Consider the following 17,245-nt stretch of genomic DNA (forward strand, 5'->3'; position numbering starts at 1 on the left):
TGACATCACAATAAACGTGACAAACATCAATAATATAGAATAGATCGTTCACAATAAAAGTCAAGTGTCTGGGAATAATTGATAAAGTAACTTTAATCTCTATCATTTTGTATGCGAATTATAATCGAATAGGGGATAGAAGAAGGGAAGTTTATCTGCCGATAACTCAATTTCCGATAATTCGCCCGACGCTGTGAAGTGAATCTTCTAGAACAGCGGGAATAAAAGATGTGGGCGATGATGCGGCGACCAATCGCACGATGCCATTTGGACGAAGCTGCCACCCGGCACGCTCGCCATTCGCTGTCGCATGCTGCGTGGTCGATCGCGATTGGCCGACTGCTTGGTCGACGACCCGTATATTCCGTCGCCGTCGCGGCAGATTCGCGACAGTCAGTGAAAAAACAGCGAAGCGTCAAGGTATCGAAGTTAATTCCTGAATTTGTTGAGAAAATCCTTTTCCTTTTCTCTCATTGAAGATTCACGTCGCGACAATTCAATGAAGAAAGTTCTCATACTGATCGCGGGACTATTCCTGCTAGCGGGTAAGTCGAAGATACTCCGATCAATTCTCTCTTTTATCATTTCTCTGTGGCAGAATCGTGACGATTGTACACGCGTTTATATTTGTCCTTTAGGATTCGTCCGGGCAGAGGATGAAGTCGACGAGGATGTCGGTACTGTGGAAAACGATCTCGGCGCCAGCCGTGAGGCATCACGAACAGGTATATATTGTTTCGTAGTTTGATTTTTTATGTTATTGTGCATTTTCTATGCGAGAAATATTATAACAGGTGGGAGGAATCTGTTGGAGTTTAACGATAGCGATTATTCAAATATTGTGATAAATTTTCCTTTTGTTTCGTAACTCTGGCAAACTCTCTGATACATGTAATTTACATTTATTATGGATTAACTTAATACAGAAAAATTTGTCTAAACAGATTAGGATATAAAAAAATCTTGTTATTTATTTTATTTATACAAGTAATTTTTTTCACAAGTCTAATTTTTTTAGCTTGGATTAATTTATAAAAATATAAATAAACGAGCGTACTTAAGATTTTATATTTTATTACAGATCATGAAACAGTACAAAGGGAAGAAGAAGCGATAAAGATTGATGGTTTAAATATAGCTCAGATAAAGGAATTGAGGGAAAAGTCTGAGAAATTTGTGTTCCAGACTGAGGTCAATCGCATGATGAAACTTATTATCAATTCTCTCTATCGCAACAAAGAAATCTTCCTCAGGGAATTGATCTCAAATGCATCTGATGCACTTGACAAAATCAGACTGTTGTCTCTTACTGACAAGAATGTTCTGGATACAAACAATGAATTGGCTATCAGAATAAAAGCTGACAAGGAAAACAAAATATTACATATAATGGATTCTGGTATTGGCATGACAAAACAAGATTTGGTGAACAACCTTGGAACCATTGCAAAGTCTGGTACAGCAGAATTCTTGGGAAAAATGCAAGATGTTTCAAACTCTCAGGATATGAACGATATGATTGGCCAGTTTGGCGTGGGCTTTTATTCTGCGTATTTGGTCGCGAATGTCGTTGTTGTTACCACCAAGCATAATGATGATAAGCAGTACATATGGGAGTCTGACAGTACTAATTATAGCATTGTGGAAGATCCACGTGGAAATACTTTAAAGAGAGGAACGACCATAAGGTAAGTTAGTACATTCTATTAAATCATATCTTTAAATTATAAAGTTTAAAAGTTTTGCAATAAGAACATAACACGATCTCGTAATACACACATTCCAATTTCTATTTATATTATAAAAATAATTTCATTTTTTATCTTATAGCTTACACTTGAAGGAAGAAGCATTGGACTTCCTAGAACCAGATACAATAAAGAATTTGGTAAAGAAATACTCACAGTTCATTAACTTCCCCATATACTTGTGGAATAGCAAAGTCATGCAAGTTGACGCGGAAGATGTGGAAGATGAGAAACCCAAAGAGGATGAGGCCGAAGACAAAACCGACGAAGATGACGCAAAGGTGGAAGAAGATGCGGACGAGAAGAAGCCCAAGAAGGTGGAAAAGACTGTATGGGACTGGGAATTGTTGAATGACTCAAAGCCAATCTGGACATTGAAGCCAAGTGAAGTCGAAGAGAAAGAGTACAACGAATTTTATAAGACACTCACCAAGGATAATCAGGAGCCTCTGGCAAAGATACACTTCATCGCAGAGGGCGAGGTCACATTTAAGTCTGTTCTATTCATCCCGAAGATCCAACCGAGCGACAGCTTTAATCGCTACGGCACCAAGTCCGACAACATCAAGCTATACGTCAGGCGTGTCTTTATCACTGACAAGTTCACCGACATGATGCCGAATTACCTGTCCTTCGTTCGTGGTATTGTGGATAGTGACGATCTACCGCTCAATGTTTCGCGTGAGAACCTTCAACAACATAAGTTGATCAAGGTCATCAAGAAAAAACTCATCAGAAAAGTGTTGGATATGATTAAAAAGCTCGACAAAGAGGATTTCCAGAAATTCTGGAAAGAGTACAGCACAAACATCAAGCTGGGCGTGATCGAGGACGCGCAGAATCGTGCAAGGCTATCCAAACTTCTCCAATTCCAATCGTCCACGCAGAAAGAGTTGACTTCCTTAGCCGATTACGTATCCCGCATGAAGCCCAATCAACAATACATCTACTATGTCGCCGGGTCATCTGAGGAAGAGGTGCAGAAATCGCCGTTCGTCGAGCGACTGAGCAAGAAGGGCTATGAGGTATTGTATCTGACCGAAGCAGTGGACGAGTACGCGATTTCAGGCTTGCCCGAGTTTGAAGGTAAAAAGTTCCAAAATGTGGCGAAGGAGGGATTCTCGCTCGATGAAGGCGAGAAGGCAAAAGAACGACTGGAGCAACTTAAAACAACATTTGAACCTTTGATCAAGTGGCTGACCGACCTTCTGAAAGATCATTACGTCAACATAGTGCAAGTGTCTGAGCGTCTAACTGATTCGCCTTGCGTCCTGGTCGCTAGCATGTTTGGCTGGACCGGCAATATGGAGCGACTGGCTATCTCGAACGCACATCAAAAGGCTGACGATCCACAAAAGACCTATTATCTGAATCAGAAGAAGACCCTGGAGATCAATCCGAGGCATCCGCTCATTAGAGAACTGCTGCGTCGAATCGAGGTTGACATATCCGATCAGACGGCGAAAGATACCGCGATGATGATGTTCCGTACGGCAACTTTGCGATCGGGTTACATGCTACGGGATACCGTCAGCTTCGCGGACAGCGTGGAGCAGCTGATGAGAAAGAGCCTTGGCATCTCCCTCGATGAGGTACCTGAAGAGGAAGAGATGCAGGAGGAGGAAATGGCAAACAACGACGCCGAGACGGAGAAATCATCGGACAACATCGATGCCGATGATGAGAAAGACGAATCGCACGACGAATTGTAATAATAAGAGAGCGTTACATGCAAAAGCGATATTCGAAAGACTTAATATTTTAGAAACGTAGCTATACAATGTATAGTTACCCCAAATTTCCTCGAGAATGCGACCTTTTTCGCGTCGCCAGTCTATAAACAATTTAGATATATATAACATTTGATAAGTACATTAATTGAATCTGGTATTCTGGAAAATTTTCGTAGCTAATATTGTTGTCAAAACAGGCAAAAAACGTAATATATTTAAATTTTTTTTTATATAAGCATCGTTAATCGCGATATATATATATATATATATATATATATATATTTTTTTTGTTTTTGTTGAATCATATTTCTGTCATAGATATCAACAAAAAATTGTATATTTTAAAAAGATTTAATTTATTATTTTCATTTGATCTTCCATACATAAACTTTTAAAGTAACGTGAAAAGAGCACTGACTGAGCGTTACTGACGTATGGTATGTTTGTGATGTATGTGTGAATGTATTTGTACATGAAATATGCAAATTATATTAAAATGATCTATATCTATATATACTATTGATATATATACTATTGATGCGAAAGTTTGTATATCATATCCATCTTTAATTCCTGAGATATAAGGATAAGGATCTTGAGAATGATCAGTGAAAGACAAATGTTGTTCGTTAACATTTACGATACGATTATAAGTTCGCAAATAGTGCAAAAAAAAAAGATAAATAAATCGCACTAACAAGAAGTAAAACATGCCATTTAGGTGTTTAAAGGAATGAGAGAATTAATAAAACTTTTTCTATACAATATTATCAAATACAACATTATGATTACTCCTTGGATTTTTTTCGAGAGGCCTAATATTTATCGAAGATTTAATCGAGAACGGATTTTCAACTTTGATCCAGGTTTATATAACTTTTGCATTGGTCTGATGAAATTTCCAAAAGACCGGATAATAAAATGTCAACGCTTGAATTGTCTATTATTTATCTTATTTAATCAACATTCGGATGATCTCAAGCAGATCGATGATTTTAATAATTTCTCAAAAAATCCTGAAACACACATACAACACAAATATATACCGGGACTGTTCCATGCCTGCATCCATTCATAAATTCATATGCCGGCGAATTTTGAAACAACGACGCGTCGCGTAGTTTCCGGCCACCATTGTTGAGAAGACGCCACTGGTTGGCCAATAGCGTGGCCTCTGGGCGGTCGTCGGTCGTGCGCGCTTGTGGGGATCAGCAGCAGGGACCAGGGTGCTCATTTCCGTTTTCGATTCGACGTCATCCAACTCCGAAAGCCCGTGTGTTTTGTGTTTCTTTGGGGCCACGATGATTATCGCTAATTTAACGTAAGTAACAATGTCACGTTAACGGCGGCTCGCGTGGATACGCTCGTATGTGGTTTCGTGGTCGCGAATCCGCGCGAATGCACGCCCCGGTCGAGGTCCTTCTGAGGGGGAGGGTCTCTTCTTTACATTGCACCTAACCCGATACCGACGGTCGTCGACCGCTAAGATACGGTCGGCCACCAGAACGAATCGCTCTCCGATTCCGTTTATAATCACCGGTCACTTGGGGATTCCTTTGCGGGATTCGTCGCGAACTTTTCGTTTCGGAGAAACTACGGCAGTCCGGTCTGGTTGACCGGTCGCACGAACAATTAGCCGGCAGTCGAACGAAGAAACGTCGCAGTCGCACGCCATCCCGACACCTAGACACGCGAATAAACAAAGTAAATGGCGACGGTTGCGCGTATGTCCCTCGAGATTCCGACGATTCGATTATCCTCGTCGGCGCGTACTCCACATTCGACCTGCTGGGCAAATTTTTGGCTTGTCCCGTTTGCGGTGTAGGGGGTGGAGGGGGAGAGACGAAGAAGCGCTTGTGGACGATCAAACCTCGATTGTTCTCTCATTTTTCTTTCTTGATATACCTAGCCGAAAATATCGACAACGCCAGCTTGCACGGGCGCGAAAGAATCAGAGCGATTCGTGACACTGACAGATCGTATCGACGTTGATGATAATATATTGATGTAAAGTTCATGCTGGCTTCCTTTTCTTCTTTGCAGATTGAAACTTTTGAAATTGGAATTAGGTTTTTTCGGATATTAAAACACACACACACATATTATATACTTCAAAAACATACCGACGTAACAGAGAAAAAAAAAAGGGAACGCATTGCTGATCTTGCAACACAGAGATAAACGAGGGAAGATAGTGCTATCTTTCGTATAAAGAATAACAATTAAGACAAATTAAGGTGCAGAGATTTGTGACTGTGTAGCGCAATTCAGGAGTTGAAAACATGGGCATTCAAGACTTGCAAACTTTCCTGGATAGTAATTGCGTGCAAGGAGGATCCGTGCCTATAGATTTGTTGAAGATTGCGCGTGTGTTTGCGCAAAAGTCACAACGTAATCGTGTAATTAAAGGACAACAGTTGCATAACTTTGGTAAACTCAGACTAGTTCTTGATGGAGAATGCTGCTTGGATCGATTATACGGTGGATTCTTCTCAGGTAAATTATAAGATAATGTATTTTGTAAAACTCTCATAGATAATATAATATATATGCATACAATGATGTTTGGATCAATTATCTTTCTTTGATTAATGGATTATATTTTATATTAAATTAACACAAAATGACTTTACAATTCATAGATTGGGCTTGTGGCGGACAATGGAATCGCATGCTCCAGTTTCTTGCGGTTCTCATACAAGCAATGGAGATGTCAGGACTAGAAATAGCTGTATTCTTTAATGGGTGTTTTGAGCCTCTTCGACGAGCGGATTGGATACAACATCAATTGCAAATGCGTGCTAAAGTTAACAATGTAAGTCTCTTGTGCAGTTACATTATTGGATCAAATGGATATGGTGATTTATGATAATGTTGTATTGAATTATCAAGGTCCTGAAACACATAACAACGAAAGGTACGCCGCCGCCGAAAATTTGGTGGACTCCACCTGTATGTTTAAGGACAAGTTTACGTATGGCTCTTAGGCATCTTAATGTAACAGTTGTAAGTTGACAAACATCTATCTTCATTCTTTTATCTTTTATGCATTTCTCAAGTTTGGATTAAAATATATGTTATGTATTTAAAATAAGTTTGAAAATTATTAAAGATTGGATAAATCTTTCAATCTCTGATATTAATATATTTTGACAGTTATGTAGCATGGATGATCATCATCAGGAAGTCATTGCATATTGTCGTGAAAACAATTACAATGGGCTGATAGCAGATGATGCAGAATATGCTGCATTTGATCCTCCACGATACTTCTCGTCTGAACAATTGAAGCTTACATATAAGGTACAAATATTTTTAATAGAGTAAAGTAATATAGTAACGTTATATTTTTTACATTAATTTAATTTATTTAGTATACAATAAATTTCTCTTTCTTTACAACAGGGTTCTCTTGACACAAAAGAATATATGCTCTCTGAATTCACTAAAGCCCTCAACATACCATCCGACAGGTTATGTATATTAGCAGCTTTACTTGGCAATTACATATTGACCGAAAGCGATTTGGCCGATTTCTACAAGAATCATAATATTAGCACCAACGTGCTAAATAAGACGAGCGTCGAACAGATGATCAAGACGATTGCGAACTTTGTCAGGGAACTTTCGTCCATGGAATTGGATGTAGTTTCGCAAAAAGTCTTTGGTTCCACTTCTGACCCAAGATGTTCTAAATTGAGACAGTCTGTTCAGTATTATTTGAATGGAACAAAAGAGGGATTTCTACATTATAAGCCTGTGAAACCAACAAAAAGTAAGATAATGTAAAAAAGAAAAGTTTTCAATATACGATTATTGTTTGAAAAAAACTAGATAATTTCTATGTTGCTAAAACTTTCTTTAGAATGAAAAGATGTTTTTTCGAATATTGTAAAATGTTTTAAGGGAAGGAAACATATTCAGTTTCATTATACATTGAAAATAAAAACTAACTAAAAGCAGATAGTATATAGTGACATGTGTGTATTATAAATTCTCGATATTATGATATAATATTACAAGATAAATATATTTCTATATTGATTTTTTTCAGTTCATAAACTAGATTCCAAGCCGAGTTCACAGGCTCAGTCGAATCTGTCAGATACGCCGTCAGCCTCGGAAGGAGAGTCCAATTTGGAGACATCGAGATTTGCATCCGAAACTCTGGAGAGTGAACGCGAGAGTTTGAATGCGTATAAACAGGCAACCGCTAATGCCAAAGCAGCGCCGCAAATTGTGATCGATCCACCCGGGCTTCAGGGTCACGGAGATTCTGATAGAGACGCCATACGCACGGAGGAAGAACAAAGTATGTTCGCAAAACAAATGTTATAACTGCAACGATGTGCTTGGCGTTTTATTGGCGGTTTATTCTCTATAATAACTAAATATTCGAAATATTTAAAACAGATGATGGACATGCAATCAACGGTACTCACAATCTCTTGATAAGCTCATCGAGTTCGAGTAGCAGCTCCTCTGCAACATCACCGTCCCACGCCACGGCCGATTCTGCGAAACAGCCGGAAAAAACGCCCAATATTCCCATCACATCACCGGAGGTCATGCGTACCGCTTCGGAGCGTCACCAAAAAGGACTGATGTCGCCGTATATCTATCAAATTCTTATTGCTGGCGAGATCAAATTGCCGGTTCTTCTAGAGGATGAAAATCATCGCGAATTCCCTTCCATTCATGTGATTTACAGACCAATCCGACAAATGGTATACGCGATTTTGTTCAATCTTCATCATCGAATATATCTAGCTACGAAGAGTAAAGAGAAGGGTGGTAAGTATCATACATTAATTTTGTTGATATTATGAAGATTTATTTTTTGTATTAATCCATCCTAATTTTGCGCGAATTTGTATTCACTAGACAGCGAAAAAGTCGAAGTCCCAGAAGTGATAATAAAGGAGTGGGTATGGTCTAAGTCCAACCCATATCAAACTCCAGAATTGGTGAAAGCAGAACAAATCGGTTGGGGCGTTCCTACAATACAACGTTTATGGTTTGGGTAAGTAATTTATCTCTATTTGGCCAAATAAATTTATAATTATTCAATTACTTGTAAATAAGAATATGTAGTAAATTAATTTGTTAAAATTTTTTGTGAACTGACAAAATTTCTGTTCTTTAGCACAGTCATAGATGACAAGCGACGTAGGCTTAGGGGATTTCTAACTTGCATGAGATCAGATACCCCTCTCATATTAAATACCTCGTATGTTCCGCAACATCTGTTGGTCATGGCTTGTGTTTTGAGGTAAATGTCGGTACAATTGTTTTAATATATAAATTATTTTTTTTTAAACTTGGATCACTCCAATTAATAAATCTTTAACCGTTTCTTTCGCAGATACATCATGTCTTTCTCCGATAAGATAAAAATTTTACGCCGTCAGGAGTTAGATGCTTTTATCGCACAAGCTTTCTCGCCGGAGCTTATGAATGCTCAGTATCTACAAGATCTGCAGGTAAAATCGGCATCGTGTAATTTTTACAATTGTTAATTACGATGTTATTTCATTAGACTGACATTTAATGTATCATATGGCATATAGCTTCCATTAGTGACGTCGCGCGGAGTGCAACTGGCTACCTTGTTCATGGCCGGTGTAGAGACCGCGCTATTAGCAAACGATGCTTGTGGCGCACCGATTCCATGGTTAATGTGCTGCCCCTGGCTTTATTTCGATGGTAAACTATTCCATCATACGCTTGCTCGAGCTACTATCGCCAAGAACTTACTAGAGCTTTGTAGCGGCCACATTGACCGCGTGGTTAAAGTCGAAAGGATGAGGAAAGCGATACTCGAGGGAATTACTCCGATGTTTGCCCGTCCGCCATTGCCTGTCGCACCAGGTGCGTTGCATTTCTTTATATTCTTTTATATATCTTTACATTCTTTATATTACGTTTCCTTTAACAAGACTTACATTCTGCTCGATATAATCGACGGCGATGTTAAATTACAATACCAAGCGAGAGAATGTTAGTAAAATCCGCGTACTCGAGTTGGTGGAGCACTTGTTTGATTTCCGACGAATAATTAACTTCGTTCAATACTTCTCTTCTTATCTTCCAGTTTCCTTAGCATCCTACGATCTTTCATAATAGGATGTTTTCGAATGGAAGTAAAATAAAGCAGCTAATATTGCTTCGTGAGATTACCCGACATGGGCTCGCGAATCTCAAAACTGCAACAAAGTCAACAAATGCATTTTTCATATATAAAACTAGTGTTTAGAAAAGATCGGATAGTATAGAAAAAATTAATAAATATTACACAGAAAAAAATATTATATACACATATTCTTATATATATGACGAAAATTAATGATATATACATCAAAAAATAATTTTTATAAAACAGATACGCAAAATATTAATTCTCTTTAATAATTATTTCTATATATATAGCATCTTATGTAATTTTTATAAGTATATATTTTTATAGTATAATATATTATCAACTCATTTACACATATAATGATTCTGTTTTTTATCGTCAGGTATTCGCGTATCAGTTTCCTCGAATATATTACCTGCTGGTTGTCCGACTATTAACGAAGGATTGATGCGTGGTGGCCGTGGCAGCGGGACAATACAACCTCAACGCGGTCTAATGCGACGTCCTATCCCATCGCGGGGTGGTCAGTTAGAGATTGCCGGAGTTGTGGTGGGCCAATGGGGTCCGAATTACGGACAACCTGGTCGACCCATGCCGCAACCATTGCAAGGGCATCCTCGTGGACGAATTCCACCACAGGTAGGATATAATGAAGTTGACACATAATAGGCTATATGCGTGTTTGCGATTTCATATTCTATATGGTTCCGTATCGTTGCGTGTATATGGAATGTAAGGAGCACACGATGACGATATTCTGAACAGATTTTAGGGGAACGTTCGAGATATTGAATAGTCTCGATCCGCTTTCACTATTTAACGTCGCCAACGTGCATTTAGGAGGGACATCACGTAATACCGATTTAACGCAGAATTAGTAACATACATTTTATGTAGTTTTTATATATATACTTATATATAATTTTTATATGTATAGACGCGTTTGATCAGGTGGAAATGAATTAAAAAAAAAAAAAAAAAAAAAAAAAAAAAAAAAAATAAAACCATATGTATCCGAGAATTTATATATTAAGCGATGGAGGATAATTACATTTATCATATATTATGCAATTTTATGCATGTTATTTCCTTACTCCGTTAGAACGTTTATGAATACAAGTGTTTTGACATTTGTATGATATTTTCTTTTTATAGCTTTGCAATCTTGTATTATCGCATTTGCATGTTTTTGTATGTAGTATGGACACTGTTATAAAATAAAGGTGTTTATATTTTAATTTAGAATATTTTAACTTGTGTTCCTTATTTTAAGTTTTATTTGAATAGCTCGATTGAATGTGAAGTATGTAATAGCTGAATCATAAGCAATGTATGTGTGTATAATATTATAAATTATACATAGTTATATATAAAGAGAGAATCATATATTAGATGAAATTGAATATATTTATTTACAAAAAATTCCTTATTTATTCGAAAAATATATTTATCTTATGAATATTTCTTTTTGTTTGTCTAATTGTTTATAGTTTATACATTTTATATATATAATTATTATAATTTAATTATTCAATGTTAGATTATATTGTAAACGCTCTCATTAATATGAAAAATAAGATAAACGCTATTATTAAAACATCATTAATCATAGACTCAAAAACAAAAGAGCTTAACAGAGAGATATAAGTTTCGCATAACAAAATAGTTATAAAAGAAAGAAAATTTATTGTAATTATTAATTACTCAATTATATTGTGTAAACATGAACAATACATCAAAGATTACGAATTTATTTTACATATCTCGCAAATAGAGTCCACCACTTATCCGTGACTTAATTGCTCTTTGTAAAAAAATTGCGATTTACGATTTATGATCGAAATTTTCTCTTCCCTTTTTCATTTGCATGTTTAATAACTTATACAAAAAAATTCGCGCGTGTCACAATCCAGGTCACACTTTTGTTGCAGGTAACTTCTATCGGTGGGCTTAAGTATGGTCTTCCCCGTGGATTCAATCCAATAAATCGACCGACCTTTCAGACACGCGGTACCAGCCGTGTCCCGATTGCTGGACGTGGAAAGAAGACTCAAATGAAGGTAAAAAGATCTTGTAGGTATATATAAGCGAGATGAATATGTCGGACAACATGAAAACTCGAAAGACTGTTTGCTCGCGACTGATACGTTTTTTTAAATTGATAATATTTAGCATACACACAACTAATAATAACTTGCTACGCGAACAAACATTCGCGATCGAAAAATAACTTTCAGGTGTTATTTCTGAAATCTCTTATGGACGTATGTAAGACGAGAGAAATATCAGGCGCGAATGAATGAAAATCTTAATTTTCTCTTGCATTTGTTCTTATTACTGAGATATCATTCAACCTTATAAATTATTATCTTTCCGCGCTCGTTTACATATGTTCTAATAAAACATTTTATTTTACGGATGAATGCATTTAGATGTTTGATATTTTAGGTAACTGGCAAGAAGAAGACAGCTATTAAAAAGACCACCGAAAAGAAAGACTGCAAAAACCGTGGTATCATCGCTGATGAAATCACAGATTATAAGTAAATATCTTAAGTTTCTCTCTGTCTAATGCATATCTTAAAATTAAAGATTCATCTTCGCATTCCGGCGCAATGATGTGACCATGATGTTTATTTTTTCATTCAATTTTGCACAAAACTCATCATTTTAATTTAATAATGTATATTTATACATTCCTCAATTCTCTTTATTGTACTTAACATTTTATTAACCCACTTATACATAAAGAATTACATATAATTTACAGCATTATACTCTTTATTTCAGCGAAATTGAAAACGACGATGCAGCTCGTGCATTACTAACAAAGGATGTACTATCAGTACCAGGTCAATTTGATGACGCAGTGGAAAACGGTGGTAAAGGCATGGAAAAGGGACAAGGCGATGCTCCGGCACTGGTTGCTCCGGTCGCCACGGAAAGCTAAATGCTACCGACGTACAAAGAGAAAATCTCACGAAAACTGTAACTACTTCCCGACCATGACTCAAGACTGCTAACAATCTACGTATATGTTCTATGAGCGATTGTGCATTAGTAACACTTGAATATCCATTTCTGAAATTATGCGAAAATCTTTTATTTTTGATAATATTACTATTAAAATGTAATTGAAAAAATGCAGGAAGATCTATATATTATTAAGCTGACGTCAGACTATGCGCAAATTCGCCATTCGTAATTCGTAATGATTTGCGGAAATTCATGGTTCATCAGTATCCTCCATTCGCAATCTATATATTCACGATTTACGACTTCGGCGTTTATTGATAAATATTCATTTCATTATCAAAATGATCATATTGATGAACATTTTTATTTCATTATTAATTTTGTTTATTATAATTTGTAATAATTACAAAATTGTTTATTACATAATGTGTAGAATTTGAAAATGATAATTAAAATTGTTATTTAATGCTATAAAATATAAAAAGTAACGTTTTATAGGATAAAATTTATCATTAAAGAGGAATATAAAATATTAATATATATAATACAAGCACATATAAATGTATTATTTATACATCACGCAACTGTTTATTATATAAATATTTATGTATGATTGTACATATACATATATATATTTATATCATTATATTCCATCAAGATCATATTTCGTAATAGATTTGTTGATATTTAAAAACTATTATTTTTAGTAGCATCAAGTGACAATTTTAATTATTATTCTATAATCTTATTTTATAGGTCAGAATATGCAAATACACAAAACTTTATTAAATTATTGATGTTGAAATGGATGTTTTATATATTTATCTTGATGCATGGTTTATCGCCAGCTGTACACGTAATTGTAAAAAAAACATTATCTTATTTTTCAGACAATCAATTTGTTATCATCAGGAATTTTTTATCAGATAAATTGATGCAATGATTTAGGAATATATATATATATATATATATATTTTACAAAGTTTTAATTTTTCAAAATTATAAACTGCATTTAATTCGTTAATAAATATTTTCAGACGAAAGGGATTTTCGAAGCATCATTTAAAAGCTGTCTGTTTCCTTAGTGTTACTTGCACAAAAGCTCGAATGGGTCCAAAATATTGAAATATTAATAAGAGACGAGAGATCTTTACTTAAATGGTGTCCCGGTAGTCCGCGACACACGGTGTAAAGATTTTACCCATTTTTGACATGATGACCTCACTGCCAAACGTACTATTCTGTATAAGATAGAAAGAGAGAGAGAGAGAAAGGCGAGAGGAAAAGAAAAAAATCGTGCTTATACTAAAAGGAAAAAAAAAAACGAGCTAATTTTGCTCGCATTATTACTCGACTGATTACGCGTGCGCTAATTTTACTACTCAAAGAACACAAATCGTCAGCTGCTATAAGTATTTAATTCTTAAGAATTATTTTTTTTACACGAAAATATATATTTTCCGGTATTATATGAAATGCTCGCTGCGACGTGTCTCAGTAGTCCAATCTGATCGACGAAGAAGAAAGTAGCTTGATACACGTGTACACGGATTATACATACATATACACACACACACGCTGTACACATTACATAATTACTGACTTTTGTAGATAAGAACGATGCCAGATGGAGTACTGAGATAGTCATTAGCACATGGAGACTGATGCTTTTCATATAGGTAAAATATATATTGATATATATATACATATTATTTAGATTAGAAAAGATTCCCACGCATATGCAGTATATTATACGTAAGTTGTGCCTGTGTATGATGCATGAATGTATTGTACTTACAAGTACATGAGAGAAATTGTGCGATTTAAAGTGTGCATGTTAAAGTAAGAGAGGAAGAGAGAAAGAGAGAGAGAGAGAGAGAGAGAGAGAGCGAGAAAATGAAAGAAGCCACGATAATGATGTACATAAACGTGGCATGTTATGCTGTTATGAACGCACGTTACATACATGTGTACATTCATGTATGCAATCTAGATCATATATTTATTTGCGATGAAAGATTGTACGAATGAATGTGTTTCGGACGAAATTTATGGTTTAGATATGATAGCGTTTCTATCTTGAGAGCAGACTTGAGGCTTATCATGGGGCTTATCTTAAGTATAAAAAAATGTTTGTTAAGAAGAGCGATCCTCCCTTACGGTATGCCTCATATTGTTTAGAAAATATGCTACATTACGGCTAAATACGCAAGAGATACAAGTTGTTGATTCTAAATCATTTATACGAACACATTTGATTGAAACTATTATAACGAAACGATTATATTTGTTTTTCTATCGCGTGACTTCTCGCAATACACTTGTTTGTTGAAATTTTGATGTTTAAGTTTGATAAAAAAATTGATAATACATTAAAAACATGTTATTGTCGTCATAGATTAAGTGTTAAATAAAAGATTTAGAAAAAAGAGAGGATTTATTATATATTGCGTTTGAAAAAAATACAAATTTTTTTGTGCGCGCACGTCTAGTGTAGCATATTTCAAGAAATGTTCCTCCTTTAATTGTACATATGAACAGTTACTTTTTAGAAGTGACACAGTGTGATTGATATATATGATGTACATACAGAATCCAGGTGCGTGTATGCTTATCACGTATCGGAGAATAGGAAGCGATTATGTTAAAAAATATACTATTTATGCGTAGAATAGTCTAAAAGACTTTCTACCAAAGATCATCGGAAAGAAAGAGAGAGAGAGAAAGAAACGGTTTTCTTTTATCACTAGAAATGATATATAACAACAAAATATCAAGACAGCACGACAGAACACGATTATTAAAATAAGTACCGAAGAGATAAGACAAAAACACATGTCCAAGACATGTGGGCGAAGGTAATTAAAGCGAGTAAAAAAAAAAGAGAAAACCATTTATTGAGGTAATATAATGAAATGATAAGATAAAATGTTATATTTTTGTAGATTTGTTATTGCGTAAAATGCATTAGGACACTGTGAGAAACTTTATATAATTTGAGTAAAATGACAGTTAACGAGCCTGAGAGTAGTTAAATGAATAAGATCCTGTGGGAGAGAAAAAGAGAAAGAAAGATACGAAAGTGCTTTAGATGGCATGTTAAGGAAATGACATCCATGGATAAATTTTGCCGAAAAGAAAAAAAAAGAATGGAGTCCCACGTTTTCCTATGTTTCCGGAGCTCTCAATTTCCCGAGTTGCTTGTAGGGACAGGAAAAGAGAGAGAAAGATTATATATATATATATATATACACACGCATATATAACATATATGAATACAGAGAGATGAATTATATATAACTAATAATGTCAGCTTCAATGTGCGCCGATGTGTGGAGATAAAATTCGACCGTTTTACGCGATGCGAAATCAACGTCAGCGTTCGCTTCTAACGCAGTTTCTATCGAAATTGGCGTGTGCGTTTGTAAATCGATACGTTTCACGTGATACATATGTAATATGATTTCGAAATCATCCGAGTCTCATAACGCAATTAGCGTGCGATTACTTTGCAAGGTACACGCACCGACATATGATTGCTGAGAAAGAAAAAAAAACAGTATTCCTTTCCGAAAAAGTAAATTTCGAAAATTGACAATTATTCGTTCGTTCTCGAACGATATATACACTTATACACACACACACACACACACACATACACAACATACAAACATACATACAACACGTACTAGAAGCCGACTTTCTTGAATCTGACAAAATACGAATTTGAGAGTAAAATGTCACTTTACGCTTTTAACGTAAAGATAGATGTGATTTTCTTTCTGAGAGAAATCGAACTCTTGATATCTAATACCGGATATAAAACGAGTAAAGACACAAATAATAACGATGTAATAACGCATGATGATCAGTTGCCGCTGCACTGATACACGAATAATATTCAATAATAATAATAATAATGATGATGATAACGTGAAATAATTTAATGTAAAACGCGAAGCGTGTATAATGCGAAAAATGAAAAAAAAAACAAACGAGAATCCACATTAAATACAACAGAAAATACGGAAACTCGAATGACGTAAAAAAAGATTTAAAAAAAAAAAAACAGGCGTGGCTGCAACTTAAAGCGTGCCTGTGCTTTTCGTTATTGCGATAGTTAGAGGAGAAGCGGGGCCCACGAAACAAACTTATCTATGATAATAATAATACCGACATTACCGTTGTAAAAGAATTACAAGTAATCTATGATCGTATTTATTATATATGAAGTAACAAATCTATAAATGATCTTCTCAGATGCAATTGTGTGTGTTGTGAACAGATAACTAATAACAAAAAATTCACATTGTGCACCGAGTATAAAATACTAATTCATCTCAAGGGGGCGACCGATTATTATATATTGAACGATGAAGAGAAATTAGTCTGTTATTCGAGAAACGTTATTGTCTATTAAAAAAAAAAAATAACGCGCTCGACTTTTCGAATGACGGGAAAACGGCTGTTTTCATTTTTCATTTCGACACTTATACTTTTTCTAGAGAGAGCACAGAGAATATATTATACGATAATACAGCCGATTGTAGGATTCTCGTTAATTAACATGCTCTAAAACGCATACACTTCCGAATAGTTGTATCCTTTCTTCTGACATGGAAAAAAACCTTTATTATATTTCTATGTTA

The 17,245-nt window shown here is 35.5% G+C and overlaps 2 protein-coding genes across 4 annotated transcripts; both read left to right on the forward strand.

Moving 5' to 3' along the window:
• The first annotated feature begins 367 nt into the window (after positions 1-367).
• Positions 368-4,246, forward strand: LOC126852697 (endoplasmin). Its single transcript, XM_050597740.1, has 4 exons — positions 368-545; positions 639-725; positions 1,082-1,688; positions 1,831-4,246. The coding sequence occupies exons 1-4, from the start codon at positions 500-502 to the stop codon at positions 3,458-3,460; spliced, it is 2,370 nt and encodes a 789-aa protein (XP_050453697.1). The 5' UTR covers positions 368-499; the 3' UTR covers positions 3,461-4,246.
• Positions 4,247-4,643: 397 nt separating this feature from the next.
• Positions 4,644-17,029, forward strand: LOC126852696 (constitutive coactivator of PPAR-gamma-like protein 1 homolog). 3 transcript variants are annotated; one of them, XR_007687866.1, is made up of 16 exons: positions 4,644-4,802; positions 5,525-5,977; positions 6,124-6,296; positions 6,374-6,487; positions 6,638-6,784; positions 6,887-7,256; positions 7,536-7,793; positions 7,895-8,275; positions 8,366-8,504; positions 8,628-8,753; positions 8,847-8,964; positions 9,052-9,352; positions 10,003-10,259; positions 11,552-11,693; positions 12,069-12,163; positions 12,411-12,558. XR_007687866.1 is itself a non-coding variant. In XM_050597737.1 (16 exons), exons 2-16 carry the CDS (start codon positions 5,764-5,766, stop codon positions 12,568-12,570), a joined length of 2,982 nt encoding a protein of 993 aa, XP_050453694.1. In that variant the 5' UTR covers positions 4,644-4,802; positions 5,525-5,763; the 3' UTR covers positions 12,571-17,029. The 3 variants fall into 3 exon arrangements, 2 of the variants coding, with proteins under 2 accessions (XP_050453694.1, XP_050453695.1); XM_050597737.1 differs by having other exon boundaries at positions 11,552-11,680; positions 12,411-17,029; XM_050597738.1 differs by lacking the exons at positions 11,552-11,693; positions 12,069-12,163; positions 12,411-12,558 and adding an exon at positions 10,386-10,624.
• Positions 17,030-17,245: the final 216 nt, after the last annotated feature.

The sequence above is a fragment of the Cataglyphis hispanica genome, chromosome 11 (genome assembly GCF_021464435.1).
Source record: "Cataglyphis hispanica isolate Lineage 1 chromosome 11, ULB_Chis1_1.0, whole genome shotgun sequence".
NCBI classification, from domain to species: domain Eukaryota; kingdom Metazoa; phylum Arthropoda; class Insecta; order Hymenoptera; family Formicidae; genus Cataglyphis; species Cataglyphis hispanica.